Consider the following 17,788-nt stretch of genomic DNA (forward strand, 5'->3'; position numbering starts at 1 on the left):
GAAACTCAATTTCCTACAATTATACCCCACGAATCTCGGAATGAACTGCTGGCAAAAAAAAAAAAAATCTTTTTATATCAGCTAGTATTTCTTGGTATTTTATTAATTTCATAATGTAATTAAAACAATATATATCCAGTTTAAATTGTTCATATTTCACATGCATCGATAACAATTAATTTTTTAAAATCAAGAAGCCACGTTAGGATTTACAATAATCTATTAACATATTTAAACATTTGAATGCTTTGCTTTCTATTTCAAAGAGAATAACAACCTCATGTCAACTTTTATTCATACTGCTAAGTATTTTCACCAAGGCCTTTTGGAATTTCTTTTCGAATACTCCCGCAGAACCACGAAAGGAAGATGCAAGGAAACAATGATACCAGTGCTTGGCAATATGACGCTAAAGTGACAAAGGCATATTGCAAAACAACAGCCAAATGTGTTGAGACTTTTTTTTGCAACATTATTATACTGTTTCCATTATAAGTAAATCAACTCGATTATTTCCTATAATTGGAAATTCATCATCACTTTTACGCTAGAAAATATGGTTAGCCTTATTGTCACTGTTTCATTACTGTTCGCCACAATACTCTTGATACCCTTTAGCATTAGAAGAAAATAGAGAATATTCAAATCACAATTTTAGTTTAGAAATGTTTTTATTTGCATTTGCACATTGAAGGCTTTCATGCGATAAAATAACAGTTATGCTAATTTTATGTTTACAGGCCTCTGGTTCTTGAGCTGAAAATTCTGCCTAACAGTTTGGAGTAAAAGAACTTTTTACTTTACTTTCTTTTTTAAATCTTGCTAACAAATATGCATCCCATTCAAAAGGTTTCGCCTTTTTTATTAGAGGTTTTTAGATATATTTCCCACCGTTACTTGACCAGGATGAAATACATTCGAATGGTAAGTAAAAACTAAGTTTGGTATTATCGCATTGGTTTTGTGCTTTCATTCTAAGGTCCTCCTGTAATCTCCTGTAGTTATTTCAGTCGTAAGCTGAATTTAAGGACTGATAGAGATGTGTTTTCTTCCATATGATGTACCTAATTACATATTCAAACACTTATTACATCTAGATTGGTCTTGGTTTTAACATCTGATATTTATTTTCGAAATCGTGTAATGAATTACCCATAAAAACACCTATAAAAATTTATGTCTCGGTGTGGTTGTAGCCTGTTCCTATAAATATCATCACAATCATTACTTTAGTTTGCTTTGCGTGAAATGTGCTTAGAATATACATAGAAGGGAGAAAAACATCATACTTATTGCCCTCTACACTAACAAAAAGAAAAAAAAAATATCTAGGAATTATTTTGTGCATTTGAGGCCTTCCACTAATCATCTAAATACCAGCCGAAAAATTACCATGATTTTAAAGACAAACTATAAAATACAGCGTTTTGTATTGTCATTCTGCGATGAATTACAAATGTTCCTACAGTATTACAAAATCTACTTAATAGTACTGTGGAGAGTATTACTTAAGTAAACCTGATTTCAACATGTTTACCTTCAGAATGAAAAGAAAAGAGTGACTTCAAGACAATCTAATGAAAGTCCGTATTACCCAAAACAGCTATTATTTAAAGAAAGCCAGACCATGATCCGTTTTTCTTGTGGCATTTGGATATAATATCGAGAACCTCTATACATATATTGAAAAGCCATAGTGTCATGCAGGCAGACAGAGAACGAAAATATCACACAACCTTCACAGACATATTCATAGGTAGATAAGCTTCTCTTAGTTACTAATACCATAAGTTATGAATTTTAATTTAGTTAAATATCATTTTGTAAAGATAGAATAACAGTACGAGAATAATTGGCGAGAGTTGGTATTTTCGTTCCATCTCTTACCATTTTTTTTACTCAGTCTTTAGCAGTCAAGTGGCATTGTTAAAAATCCTTCTTAAAATATATATCGTATGGCGTCATTTCAGAAGTGTATCTTTTTTATATCGTTATGACATGCAAACATAAAGGTTCGCACGTTTGTTTCGTTACTGTGTAAGGTGCATTGTGGTCGTCAGGGAAATGTCATTATAGTAAAATTGATTTTTGTATAGTTTTGTATAGTCTGGTTAGGATTCCTTGCCATTCACTGTTGAATCTCCAACTATTTAATACGTTCGTCATATACTGAAAGAATGTGTAATTTAATGAATATACCTTCGAGTCAAGTATATGTCAAGATGTATATATGGGAATTTAGTCAGACGAAAAATATCTCCATAAATATGAAGCAGAAAGGAAGTCTGCTGCAGGCGTGTAAAGAGAATGAATGTCTTGAAGTCTGTCATTTTATGGAATAGGAAGTTAATCTATGAAGCCATTCTATCAAAAAAAAATATCTAGCTGAAAAAGGCTTATACAAAACGTACAGTAAAAATAAATAAAGCATGATATAATTTCTTAAACAATGACAATAAACATCTATACCACAAATCACGGTCAATATCCTGTCATAAAAATCAAAATAAGTTTTCCTTATCACAAACACTCAATACTCCACTTTAAGGAAAAACCGGTGGTTGGTTACGAATCTGTCAAGTGTAAACATTTAAATGCCAAGGTCAGGTCATTTGGTTTCACTGTCAGTTGAATGATGACCTCATCTAGCCAACGATAAATACATCTTTGTTTAGACTGGATATGGGTTCAATGTATGGAGGAAAAAATACTAAAAAAAAAGGTAATTAGCATGGCTTTTTTACCTTTGATAGAATCTAAGAATCATCTCCAGTTTAGTCTGTTGGTCTGAGTTTATTCATCCGATTAGAAAAGAAAATGAACAAATCCTCTTGGGAGAACTGTTCTTTAAAATCATTAATTGCTGGGCTCAAACCCACAGAACCTAGAAGAAGAATCAAGTTGCAAAAAAACACATGGTCCTGTTTGCACAGACATGTTTAAGATAGTAGGGAAAAATATCACAGAAAATATGAAAGGAACTTCCTACGTTTAATTCACCGGATACTGACACAACAGAAGCCTTTAATATACATCTATTCACAAAATATCTATGATTTATCTAGTTAAGGTAAACGGTGCTATATATATATATATATTTATATATTTATATTAACTTAAATTTAATTAAGTCTATACTTGACTGATATTTCATCTAAGGTATATAATGGAAAAGAAATAATAATGTATTTATTGATCAATAGCCTAACATACCAAGAGCTACAGGAGTTGAATTTATTTATGATATTGCAGTAACTGTCTACACTACACATTGCTTAAATAACATATGGTGTTTGTAATCTATCTTACATTTCTTTTTCTATTGTGAGTAAATATTGTTGGCTTTGTTATGGTCATAATGAAGGAATTGTTCATAGTTTTGAGATTGTTCCTTATGAGCTATCTGGAAAATTAAGATATGACAGTTCTTGATTTCCATCTTTGCATGTGCATCTATTTTCACATCAGTCAGTCTTCGAAGTCATTCCGCGATCCCCTTGTTTCTCCAAACCTCTCCTTCTTTCTCCAACCATCCTTCCCCTCTGGTTTTCCCCTTGGGGGCCTCCTGTTCAGTCCAGGAAGCCCGTGTTAACGAGCTTCTCCAAGAAGAACTTGACGTCTCCTAACTCGGAATCCTTGATTCCCAGAGACTTGAGCATTCCGATGTCGCCATTTTCTACGGCCATGAAGACGGACCGCAGGTGCTCCACGTCGGATTTCATCAAATGCAAAGAATGGCCGAAGTCGTCAATAGTCTGGGATTCTGAAATTTTAAGAGAGACGCTGAATTTGTGGAGGAAAATGGCATATAATTAGAATGAGATATCTCTTGAATCAGTGGCATAGCTAGTGTTCTGTGTGATTGGCAAGTTGGAAAGTTGTGGTAAATTATAACAAGAATTAATTCCCCCCAAAATATTTCTTCAATGAGAAGCAACTGGATGAACATTTATGAGGCGTTTCGACTAATATCACAGGAAGTTTTCAAGAAACCAAAAGATTGAGATGAACGTTGAGAAGTGGTAGAAATTGACTTTAAAATACTCACACTACACAAGAGCAAACACAACAACAACATGGATTTTTACCCGTAAATTACTTGCGCAATTGGTAATGATGCATGAGCAATAGCTACCACTATGCAATAAAACATGCTTTATACTACAATGGCAGAAGTTCTTCTTTTAAAGTTAAATCACCATAGAACACAGCCTTATCCACACCAGCATTAGACACCAAGTACTCAAATAATTTAATCGTTACATTGCAAGTTTTAGTTTGGGAATAATGTAAAATGATTTTGGAAAACTATAGATTAAAATGTTGACCAGTAATTGCAGAAAGCTGAAATAGAAATTGTGAGTTGAATGTTCACCTTCATAGTAATCATTCAATCGTAGGTTAAAAAGGTCACATTATTTGAGAAAAGAAAAAAAAAACTTTCAACTGATCATGATAAATGTATATGACTGAATGGCCTTCAGTTTTCAGGATTTTCAAAACAATATATAATCAACGATTTACCATTGGTCAAAAGAATTACCTAATGAGAGATTCAATGGTTAATGCAATTTCAATAACTTAAAAATACACTGGATAAAAAATTGGTATGTATTTAGTAATCGGACGTGAAGGAAATATTTTTTAATGCAAATCTAATTTCTATTCAAATGTAATTTGACCTAAGTTTTGTTTTTAATTGTGTTCCACACAATTTATCTACGTTTATTACTGCAAAGAGAACCTCCGGAATTCGCGAAATAACGCCCTATTTTGAAAAGTTATTGCATTCCGGATACCTCCGTTTACTCGTTATTAATTCCATTGTCAAATTAACGTTATCGGTGATTATCTTAAATGTAACCTGCTATGGCTTGAACTGAAATATTTCACAAATTATCTAAAATAATATAAAAAGAATATTATTTAATCATGGAAGATATCTACAGTGAATTTCATTGCACACACAAGGTACTTCATTCTAAATATTAGTTTCCCTAAAGTAAAATGCAAATAATTTAGTAGGTAAAACTAAAATTAGTTTTCGACTCAATCAACTTTCTGTTAGATACTGTGTTAACAAGAATTTTTTTTTTTTTTTTTTTTTTTTTTTTTTACTAAAGTATAACAATAATCTATGATAAGACGACTTTAGAAGTGACTTACCTGAAAGTGCCACAGCCACCTTCTGGACACCACCAAGGGGTTTCAGAGCATTACGTGCCTTCGTGCCAAAGAGCTTTTCCAAATAATTGGGACCATGGGAAGCCAGCAGAGATTGCAGGAAGGAGGCAGTTTCCTCAACTGGTGGACGCTTGGCTGGAAGGGAAAATGAATAACATTACAATGGAATGTATAAAGGCTAAATATTATTATTTTTTTTTCTTTTATGAGGGCTAAAGCATCATCCGACCTGACCAACACAATTTACGCACAGTTGGACACAGTAGAAGTGCACCCTATTACACCCTTACTGGGAGGCGAGTATCCAAACAGCTAGTGTAGGGAGAGATGGCAGATTGATAGAGGTGCTAGGAGGGGCTACACACAGGAACCCACTGCGCAGTAAGTGTGTGACAGGGTGCACTTCCTCAGACAGAGGTGTGTCAGGAATTCCTGTGTCCAACTGTACCTCGAGGGATATTAAATCTAGGAGAGGAATTTCTAGTATAGAGCAGTGATCCGAACTCATAAATCATTAAAATTATTCACATAATAGATTACTAATTATTATGAAATCATTACAATGATGCCTAACCAAATTACTGATTCATATATTTTTTTTTCTTAATAAGGCAAGAAGTTAACAAAGACACTGCCTTCTAACAAACAATTACCCGTTTATATATATATATATATATATATATATATATATATATATATATATATATATATATATGAGGGGTATATGGGGATTTAGATCCTGGATGGCAAATTTCGGAGAAGGGTTTAAATTTGCCATTCAGGGTCTAAATTCCCAAATACCCTTCTGAGCACCAGGATAACGATTTTGTCCCTACAAGTTTTACCCTACAACATTACAATTGTTAACAACACCTTCAGCCAGACCAAGCAAACCAAACTGAGTCAGCCATGATTTTCAAGGCAGACAACTATAGTCCATTTCTTTTAGCGATGCATATTTGCACCGACTCGCAGCGGTGCCCTTTTAGCTCGGAAAAGTTTCGTGATCGCTGATTGGTTGGAATTATCTCGTCCAACCAATCAGCGATCCGGAAACTTTTCCGAGCTAAAAGGGCACCGCTGCGAGTCGGTGCAAATATGCATCGCTAAAAGAAATGGACTATAGTGACTCAAGCAAACGTCAGTACGCCAGAGTTGTCAGCTTCATAACATTACTGCGTAAAAATCCTACTGCGCAGGGTATATAGTATTCAGACCCCTGATGTGATTTTCATACCCTGCATGGGCGAACCTTAGGGCTGAAGCAAGGGTATACAGACATTTGGACAGTTCTAGCTATGATATGAGAATTGAGTATTGCGGGTAATGTAGGGACAAATATATACAGTATATATATACATATATACACACACACACACACACATATATATATATATATATATATATATATATATATATATATATATATATATATATATATATAAATATATATATTATATATAAATACATTATATATATATATATATATATATATATATATATATATATATATATATATACCTATTATATTATATAACCTACTTCTCAATTAGGTATCAAATATCATATTTTCTCCTTGCCTTTAGCAAAAGAATTTACAAGTTTATTTCTATACTTTAAATTTATTCTGGTCTTTTCTAAGCCATTTTTCGACTTATATAGATGGATAATTGTCCCAATAGCGTGTAATCGAATTTCGATTTTTTTTTTCAATCAGGATAAACAAAATATTTGGGTTAAGAATTGTCATATACGAGAGCTTTGTCTGCGATTCTGTCTTTACTTGAGATTAGGATGTCTTTGAATGTATTGAAAAGACATATTCCGGTGAAATAATACCACAATTTTTCGCTATTCTAGTTAACTTGTTTAATCAATAATTGACCACTCCTTAAACTAACCATGTAGAATTTTAGATGCAATGAAATACGAATGTATAAATTTGGGCTATATAGCCCGTTGCTAAATTATCCAGGATATTGTGATATTCTGGATGTCTAATCTACTTTACCAGTTGATGAATGTGCCTTTAAAAAAATGTTTCAAACATACGAATTACAGTAAGTTATGCTAGATTTACGTCTAAAATACCAACGGAAATCTGCGTACTCTACGTAATCTATAGTTTGTAACCATCTTTCATGAAATCTTAAGTTATCAGGTGGAGATTGTCATTTTTATTTAGTTTAGAGGGAGATAAAATACCAATTTCTGTATTAACTAAGAGCATGACAGAGATATCAAGACCCCCCGCCGTTACATAAGCCGTAGGTTACAACGAATATCAATAATACTGCAGCTTTATTGTGATCCGGAAGTACTCTCTGAATAAAAAGAAATTATGGACAAAATATATCATCAAAATAAAGATCAAAGACCACTATCCAATTAACCTATCTATTTTTAGAAAACAGGTTATATTGACATAATAAAAAATCTTTTTATTTACTCAGGATGAAGGGTGACAGATGCATCACTTGAAAACTTCAAAGATTAGTAAATGTACTGCTACAAAGTTAAACGAATACCGAGCTTTATCCTTACATTAAGTCGGCTTTACACGACCGAACGGTTCGTCGAACTGACAAACGCTGTTCGACAGACAAGTGTTTGAAGTTATGTTCGAACGTGTGAACAGGGTATTTGGATGTCGAACGGTTCGAAGAAAGTCTGTTTTCACCTGAGTTTTGTGGGCGGGGCTTCATTGTCCACAATCCTTATGCCTTTGTGGCTGACTCCACCTCTTCGAACCGCTTGACAAGCAGGTTCGATAACCGGGTTCGACGAACTGTTCGACCGTGTAAATCCCGTTTTAGTCACAAGAGCGCTCACCTGCAGTGCAAAGTCTAGCGTTTTCGTCGTAGCCATCGGGACAGTCAGGGGCGCCGTCACAGAGGTACTGAATGGAGATGCAAACTTCACCGCCTGGGCACCTGAAGGGTTCGTAGGCCTCACATTCTCGCTCAGCTGAAAAAAAGGAAATGGAGATTGCTTAGATTTTGATATAATGAGATTATCTGTTAAGTGTCATGAAAACAATGTAAATCATATTAGGCTTCACAAACAAATATAACACACATTTTATATATACAGTATATATATATATATATATATATATATATATATATATATATATATATATATATATATATATATATATATATATATATAGTATATATATATATGTATATATATATAGTATATATATATATATATATATATATATATATATATATATATATATATATATATATATATATATATATACTAAATATTTAGATATGCACACACACATTCAACCATTTCCACCCCCTCCTCCTTTTCTGTCGGGGTAACTCCTCTCACCAGGGTATGACCACTCCGTCTCCCCATACCCAAGGGATGTGGGGAGACCGAACAGTTATACGTCGGACAATGCTGCTGAGCGTAACCGGCAAGAAATATATATATATATATATATATATATATAGAAAGAGAGAGAGAGAGAGAGAGAGAGAGAGAGAGAGAGAGAGAGAGAGAGAGAGAGAGAGAGAGAGAGTTGTTCTTTACATATGGGGGAGATGTGTGAGTAAACTAAGAAGAAAAAGAAAACAGCGATCAACATTAATATTCATAAACGTCAGTAAGGGAGGAAACTTAATAAATGTACCCATAATTAAGGGATCTCGGAACAAGGGGGATTGAAGACTGTGATAATGAGGATAAGGCGTGATCAATTTCATGTACCCTACGAACAAATTATGAAGACGAAAATGCAAAGAACACAACATAAGTGATAACAGAGAAGCTAATAAAAAAGATAAAAAACCAGAATACAAGAATAGAGTACATGAATCAACAAGAGATAAAAATATTAAATTATTGAAAGGACATTACAAATCTAAAAGAATGCAAATAAACTAGAAATTCCTATTTATATATTTATCTTGAATTGAAAAAGAATACTTAAAGAGAATGCAATAATTTTAATAACAAAGATTAATTAAATTTTGAGAAAATCATTCATACTTGCTTTGTCCGAGATTATTCTAAGCCATATCATAATCATTTCAAAGGGTTATTAGATAAAAGTAAAATACTAACAGTTAAAATCTCGTATATGTTATATAAAATTACTATACTTTAAGAACGTAAAATATAAAGTTAAAAAATAGACAATATCTTATTATAAATAGACTTTATCTATTCCGTGTCTACGTATAACAATCGAATAAACATAAGTTAATCTAAATAGATTAATATATTGAATAAAAAAAATATCAACTACGGATTTACATTGTACGGGAAAAAATAAATTAAAGTTTCAATTCTAAAATTATTTTTCTGTTACCATGTGAAGGGGCAGAGAATCTAGCGTAAAACTCAAATCTTCTTCTCTCGTGACAGAAAATTAAGAAATAGCAAGAAAAAGATTCGTTTTGCTTTCCTGGAAAATCGCAAGAGGCTATTTCTCCTTCGCTGTTGCTTCTTTGCCATTACCTTTACTGCCTCTAATGGATCGTTGTGGATTCGAACAACAGCCTGTGAGAAGTGTTCACAACCATTTTAACAATTTATGAACACAACTAGCACACACACACACAGAGAGAGAGAGAGAGAGAGAGAGAGAGAGAGAGAGAGATTGATTGATTGATTGATTGAAAGTTTTCTAGCATCCTGACATCTAAGGTCATTGACGCCGGAGAGAGAGAGAGAGAGAGAGAGAGAGAGAGAGAGAGAGAGAGATCTAATAAGGACCACAGTTCAGATACGATGCACCGTGTTCCAAGGCAAGGGGAATATCATCTAAATTGAGGATGAGCGTATGCTCTGAAGATCAGAGGCAATTGTACTCTTCACGCCTGTAGGATTGCGTGAAATGAAAGTAATATCTATCTCAACGCTCAACGAGGAGCGGAAATTACCAAATATCCGGGGCAGGGCTTTGCAGCTGTATACCCAGTATTGACTACATGAAAATAAAGGAAGGAAACTAAACCTCCCATCACACACACACACACACACACACACACAGAAAAGAAGAAGAAGAAGAGTTTATTGATGTTATACCTCAGTGAAATGTATGATCATTATTTTGAAAGGGGAAATTATAAATGTTGCGGCACTTAAGTTCAGAATTGGCAAATGATTAACAGTTCATGGTAGATGAGAACTGCAAATGACAGTGAAGGGAAGTGCTCGTCTAATCAGGAAGACTGTGGCGACGGGTGAAAAGAGTTAGGATATGTTAGAACAAAACTGTAAGGTAAAAATTAGTGTGTGGAAGAAGAAAAAAAAAGGTCTGGTAATAAGAGTATGTGTTCCAGGAATGAAAAAGAATGAGAGTGAGAAAGCTTTTTTTTTTTTTTTTTTTTTTTAAGAAGGGAATCTAGATCTGTCTTGGCAAGGATTGGATTAAGGGAAAGGGTCGTTATACTAGATGATTTTAATCTCGAGGCAGGTAACGGCGAAAGAGATGGCGTGCTGATAAGTATGGCGTTCTTAAAAGAGAGAGTTTTGTGAGAATGTGTTCAGAAAGGGGCTTGATTGCTGTAAATATATGCTTTCCATACACGAATATCCGTAATTATTTATACTAGGAGAGAAGAAGAGGTTGTTAGATTGTGTGGTAGAAAATGGCTGGATTGGTTTCAAAAGAGAGTGGCAAAAAGTACATCTGATCCTTATTGTTTTCAAACAGATGTTAAATAAGAAAAAAGAAACTTTAGTAGGGGATTATGGATTAATATCAAGACTTTACAGTATATACAGTTTAAACAAGTAAGTTTGATAATAACTATACAGTAAATACAGTTAAAACATATAAGTTTGGTAAGAAAGATATGAGAAATGCATAAAAGGGGTAGTCTTTAACACATCTAAGTGGAATGAGTTTACGGGATTTATACAAAGTTCAAGGATAGGGTCAGAGTCAGGGGGAAAAGTTTATGTAGGAGTAAGGAGAAGGAATAAAAGTGAATATTAGAGAGATGATAATGTCAAAGAGTGGCTGACTATAGTGTTCAAGGTATATCAAGATGAGGGAGAGGCACAAAAATAGCTAAAATAATAACTTTTCTTACTTAGGCTTAAAGCAAATCAAGGTGTCTGCAAGACAGTGTCATCACATTATTTCTATAATGAAGATGTCGGAGTAAAGTTGTGGAAATAAAAAAAGAAACAAGAACCGATTTTTATAGAAAATACCTCGACTACTGAGGATAGTGAAGAGAAAATAAGAAACTGAAGAGTATTGACTAAGCATGAAGGTATTTGTATCAGGAGAAATTGAAACGGGTTACACATAAGATTGAAACAGAATGTGCAAGAGTAAGGTAATATGGTGATACGAAATCATGAAGGAGATGATGATGATGTAATGGCAGAAAAAGGGGAAAGTTTTGTTTTTCATAGGTATTCAGGAAATAAACCTATTACATTATGGTAGAAAGAGATAGAAGGAAAGTTAAACAACAAAATCATTAAAAGCTATTTGGTAGAGAAAGTAGAAGCAAAGGTTATAATGTATGAAGAGTTGGCGAATGAGCTCTATTTCAAGTAAGTGGTGTCAAGAAGTTATATAGCAATGGAAGAAAATAAAAAAGGATGAATCTGCTGAAATGGATAGTTTGGAGAATGCATAAGAAACGAAAAGCATTTAAGGAGAAAACAATGTGGACATATGTCATGATAAAAACGTTTAGATGGATTTGAGCGTCTACAAAGTCAGACCCAAGGAAGACCCCCATTTTGAGAATAAAAATGTCCTCCATCAAATCTATTCAAACAGTTTCTTCCAATAACGTTAAAAAAATTATCTTCTCCGGGTTAAAGGGCAGACTCTATCCTCAAACTTGAGCATCATTGATTGATTTGTGAAAATTCTCATAGGTACAATTTGCTTTTTAGCTTTTATATATGTAGATCAGATTAAAAGTTTATGGTTCTTTGTAATGAAGTTTGTTTCAGACCCTTTTCGGTCCCTTGAACCCTACTTCAAACAAATCAATATCTTTCAAGAGGAAAGAATAAGAGAGGGAAAACGTATTCGGGAGGAAAATTAAAAAAAAAAAATTAGTTTCCTGATATTATCAAATCAATGCCATTTTACATTTTAAGTTCATTTATAAAATTCTTGCATAATTCCAATTCATAAAAGCTTTTTCAAAGAAATCAAACAGTATTTTTTCTAACATTTTTTTTCACTTGAAAGCTTTGTGACTTGAGTTCAATGTGTTTCGATTTCTAGGCATCAATATCCTGTATTAATTAGTCTCTTTTATGTGTAAATGTATCTTACAGGAAAAATATCAACCGGAACTTAAAATAAAATTATTTGTTGTTTTGATGAAATACGAAGGGAAAAGTGATCAGACCCTTAGGTGTTTTTCGGCTCTCACTATACACATTGTTGTTCATAATAGAAAGTCAAAGGAATCTATCATTCATTGTTAGTTACTCTTTTAATTAATCCAGGGTTGCTTGACTTCACTGACCGAGAGATAAATTGCATACAGAATATTTAATGGTAGGAAATAGATATCAATAACTGATAAAACTACATTATATAAAACTATATTCACCCTGTCAACCCAAAAATATTACAACCGCATGAAATTCATTAAGCATGAAACCTAACTAAGATATTAGGCGGTTTTATATTGTGTATTCTATAGCAATAAATAACACGATTTATGAGCTATCTATGAGTTTAAGGAGTGAAAATAGTTTTATTTAACAAGTCTTATGGGGATAATTTTTCTACATGTTTCCCTCTAGTAAGGTGTTTTAGGCTCTGGCAAGCATATTACCCTAATGCCTGTGTTCTTACATAAGGAACTCAATCAGTTAATAATAATCATCTAGATCCTAGTGGAATTTGGATATCTATGTAACATGGCTTTCAAATATAAAGTTTTTTTTTTTCTAAATGTCTGTAATAATCTCTTTGTTCTGTTTCATTTGTTTCCTCTATCGACTTCTGAACTTCATATGCTGATATTTTTTCTTTGAGATACAGGTCTTCGCTTTGAAGTTCTCTCTCCCTATTGGGGCCCTGTCCCTCTCCTTTGATATTTGAGGACCCTATAATCTAGTCAGGGAAGCTATTAAGGTCTGAGAGAGAGAGAGAGAGAGAGAGAGAGAGAGAGAGAGAGAGAGAGAGAGAGAGAGAGAGATTGTATCAGCTTTCACGTTGCATGATAGGTCAGCCGTGATCGATATAAGATGAATGATGACCTGGAAAGGTCAAATCAGTTAAGCCATTGCTTTTCAATGAATATTAAAAATCTACAAGAAAAATAAATATTTTCACAAATAAACAATAAAAATCCCTTAAATCAGTCAATTCATTCTTTATTCTTTTACAACACAAAGTAGGAAATCCTTACCAGCGGAGTGTTTACTAAAAAGTTAATGAGACTATGACCTGAGGTTTGTTATATAACAAGGCTTAAGACGACAAAGCCTCAAGGTTGTCTTGCAACATAACGAAGATTAAAACCAAAGGAAGTGTTTTTTTTTATAAAAGTAAAGGGAACATAAGCAAACACTGGCAAGGTAAGGTAAAGGTTGCCTGATGGCTTGTTTTATCGCCAATCCCATTAACACATTAACAAAGGTTTGTCTCATAATAAAGTTATTGGTAAAAAAAAAATGTGAAAATTACAGTAATATTTTCGATGATTATACCAAATAACAATGTATTCATATCAATAAAAAGTTTAAACATTTAACCGATTCCGTAATTAACAAAAACTACAATATTCTCAATAATTATACCGAATAACAATGTATTTATATTAACAAAAAGGTTAAACATTTAACTGATTCGTAATTAACAAAAATTACAATATTATTCTCGATAATTATATCGAATAAAAATGTATTTATATTGGTAAAAAGTTTGAACATTTAACTGATTTCGTAATCAACAAAAATTACAATATTATTCTTGATAATTATACCGAATAAACATGTATTTATATTAGTAAAAAGTTAAAAAAAAAATATAATTCGTAATTAACAAAAACTACAATATTATTAATAAAAAGTTTAAACATTTGACTAATTTCGTAATCATTTGGAGACCAAGAGTCACTTTGCTCATCTTTTTGACTGCCTTCATACGTACGTGAGAATTCCCAGGAGAGACAATGGAAAGCATTCTCTTGCTCGACAAAGAAAGAAGGCCATTAGCCATACCATAAATTATGCCTCCTAACAAGAAGAAATTATTGGACCATAAATGGCCTCATAAAGAGGCTTTCAAAACGACAAAGTGGCTCTGTACCTAAAGCATATCTTTGTTTTATCAACATTACACTAAGGGTTCTATAAATGATAAGGAGATGAGAGCATACCACCATTATTTCAAGGCTATTTGAATTTTCATCTAACCATAAAACCTTAACATCCATTAGCGGTTCGGGATAGATTTCCATACTCATACCATACAACCTCTTTGTTATAACTGTCTGAATAATTCCCTTTGCTGGAACCTTAGCAGAGAAATTAATATTTGAATTAGATTTCTACAGAAAATGGATTTACCCAATGTTGAGGTTTGTCTTTTTTTTCCCTTCATTTATTCATTTGTGTTCAGGGAGAAGATACAAGGAAATTAACGTTGAAAAAAATATATACTGTAATGAAAAATAACGTGAATTATATTTTTGAAATGTTTATAATACAATTTTTCAAATGATCATCTGCTATACAATTATCTTGTGCTCTGGAGAGCCCGGAGGTTATAAAAAAACATCCTCTTCATAAATGTCTTTACCAATTGGAAGTGTAATCCATGATGAATCAATGTATTTATCTGACTTCATAAAAGAGCAGAAACTTCTGAGACTTACAAGTACGAAAATGCACGTAAGTGATGCTTTGGCATCCATAAATAACTAAATCCATGTAACATCAAAATGTTATAATACAGTAATGGGAATGTGAAAAAATACATAGAATTATTGTGGTTTAGTAATTTATAACATAGTAAAATACGATGTTGTCAAAGATAACCAAAATCAAAATCTGGACACACACACACACACACACACACACATATATATATATATATATATATATATAATATATATATATATATATATATATATATATAGATATGCAGGAAAGTATAATTTCGGGCTCCCAGCAATATTTTTCACATAATCAAATACCGAGATCAAATTAATGTTGTAATTGTGTAATCTTGTCCTACTTCGGATAATGCCTCTTGACTGCACCTCAAACATTCTTGAATTGTTTTGTAGTTCGTAATTGCTGCATAAGTCATTGGATGATACCCAATAGTTGTGGTACAGTTTGGAGTATTGCCAGTACTAAACACAGATCCCGATATAGCATGAATAAATTGATCCTCAAGTCCATATGACAAGCAATAATCTAGAAAAAAAAGAATCTTTGTTATCTATAGCCTTGATGCTGTAATTTTCAGGACAGTTTGAGAGCTCCATGAGGGTTGGTTCTGACCGTTTTCTCTGGTAGTATGATGTTAACTCTTAAACTGGACTTTAGAATCATCTCTGCTTTTTCTTAGGTTGGGTATCAGAGGGCCTAGCACTGTTATGAGATATTAAAGAAGGTGTAGAACTGTTATGAGCTATTAAGAGGATCTAGCACTGCTTTGGCACTTTAAGAGGACCAATTACTGTTTAGACACATTAAGGGGACATAGCAAAGTTATGACACATTAAGAGGACCTAGCGCTGATTTTGTGTCATCAAGAAAACTTAGCACTGTTCTGGTACAGGACCTATGCTTTCCCTTTTTAAGAAGAGCTAGCGCTGCTTTTCCATTTTAAGAGGACCTAGAGCTGTTTTTGCACATTAAGAAGACGTAACACAGTTTTGACATATTAAGAGGATCTAGCAATGTTTTAATACATTAAGAGGACCTAATAATGCTTTGTCATTTTAAGAGGACCTAGCAATGTTTTTACACATTAAGAGGCCCTAACACTGTTTTCACGAATTAAGACAAACTAACACTGTTTTGACACATTGAGAGGACCCAGCACAGTTCTGAATCATTAAGAGGACCCCACACTGCTTTGGTACATTAAGAGAACCTAGTACTATTTTGACACATTAAGAACCCCTAGCAATGCTTTGACATTGAATGACATAACACTACTTTAGCACATTACGAGGACCTTAACATACTTTTAACACATTAAAAGGAGCTAGGCTGTTTTGTTTTGTCACATGAGACCCTTGCACTTTTTCGGCCCATTAGAAGGACCCTGCACTGTTTGGCAGATTTAATAGCACATAATACTTGTGGCACATGACGATCTAGTCTTATTTCAACACATTAGGAGGAGGTAGTGTTGATTTGACACATTAAAGAAGCCTTTGCACTCTTTTGATCCATTCAGAGATACTTCCACTGTTTTGGCATTTTCAATCAGTAGCATTTTTTAGACACTAAGATCTAAGGCTGCAGCACTCCCTAAATTTGTTATACTTGGTTGATGACAAACGACAGATCAAAAGACCCACTATACACAGAGGTAGACAGATATTTCAACATTCTCTCTCTCTCTCTCTCTCTCTCTCTCTCTCTCTCTCTCTATATATATATATATATATATACAGTATATATATACATATAAATGTGTATATAAATATATAAATATAAATCTATCTATCTATCTATCTATCTATATATATATATATATATATATATATACTGTATATTATGAGTTGAGCGTAGAGCGAAATGGGTGATTTTGACCCACTATGTGATAATGGCCCCGAGTTTAGGGTGGTTGCTATGTTCATGACATAGCCCAAGACATACAGTAGGTTATCAGGAAATGAGTTAAGAAAAAAAAAGTTAGCTGAAAACATCCCGAAGGGTGGTCCTGGCACCCAGCCTATTACACTTGAATTAATGATGTAGGGTAAATTAAAAGCGGGTAGAAGTTATACCTACAGTTCATTCAGGGGTATATTGTCTTTTATCATCCTTTAGCTTTCCGACTGTTTATGATGCTATTCAGATACTCTCGCTCTAGATCCGCAGTAATTAAGAAGGTCAAATTATGTAGGTGCATGGAATAAAGCTCATATTAATCTTTAGTATAACATTTTTTTTTCGTGTTAAAGGCATTTTTTAATATTTTATTCTCTGTTGCCTATATATCATTAAATATGCAAATCCTATTTCATCACAGAATGTACACTTACTTTTGTAACATTTCTAAGGTTAATGTCATTCACCCTCAGACATATAACACTATATTTACCAGTTCCCTACTTAAGTCATGAAGCAATGATCTAATAGAGAGCGCGCACGGACACACACGCATATATATACTGTATATGTATAGATATAGATATGTATACATATATACATATATATATATTTATATATGTATATGTGTGTGTGTGTTTGTCATGTAAAGTACCGAGTGCTGAATGAAAGCTCTCGTAACTCATTCTATTGTCTAACTTCTAACGCCGTACAGTATCTATTTACATGGAATGTGTTCGGGCGTAAAGGAAATTATGGAACTTGAACAATCACTCAATGACTAATTCTTGGATGAGTATTCTACTCCTACGATCAAGAAGAGCTCATAAAAATCAATATACAA

General features: G+C 33.1%; 1 protein-coding gene across 1 annotated transcript in view; it reads right to left on the reverse strand.

The window, feature by feature from the left end:
* Positions 1–3,176: 3,176 nt before the first annotated feature.
* LOC137618457 (IDLSRF-like peptide) overlaps positions 3,177–17,788 on the reverse strand; it is a 249,919-nt gene continuing 235,307 nt past the window's right edge. The window contains exons 3-5 of the mRNA XM_068348621.1: positions 8,017–8,151; positions 5,167–5,319; positions 3,177–3,763 (exon numbers count right to left, since the gene is read on the reverse strand). Coding sequence (XP_068204722.1) covers positions 3,570–3,763; positions 5,167–5,319; positions 8,017–8,151 — 482 coding nt within the window. The 3' untranslated portion in view covers positions 3,177–3,569. The remainder of the gene's footprint in view (positions 3,764–5,166; positions 5,320–8,016; positions 8,152–17,788) is intronic.

This window comes from Palaemon carinicauda, chromosome 24, assembly GCF_036898095.1.
Source record: "Palaemon carinicauda isolate YSFRI2023 chromosome 24, ASM3689809v2, whole genome shotgun sequence".
NCBI classification, from domain to species: domain Eukaryota; kingdom Metazoa; phylum Arthropoda; class Malacostraca; order Decapoda; family Palaemonidae; genus Palaemon; species Palaemon carinicauda.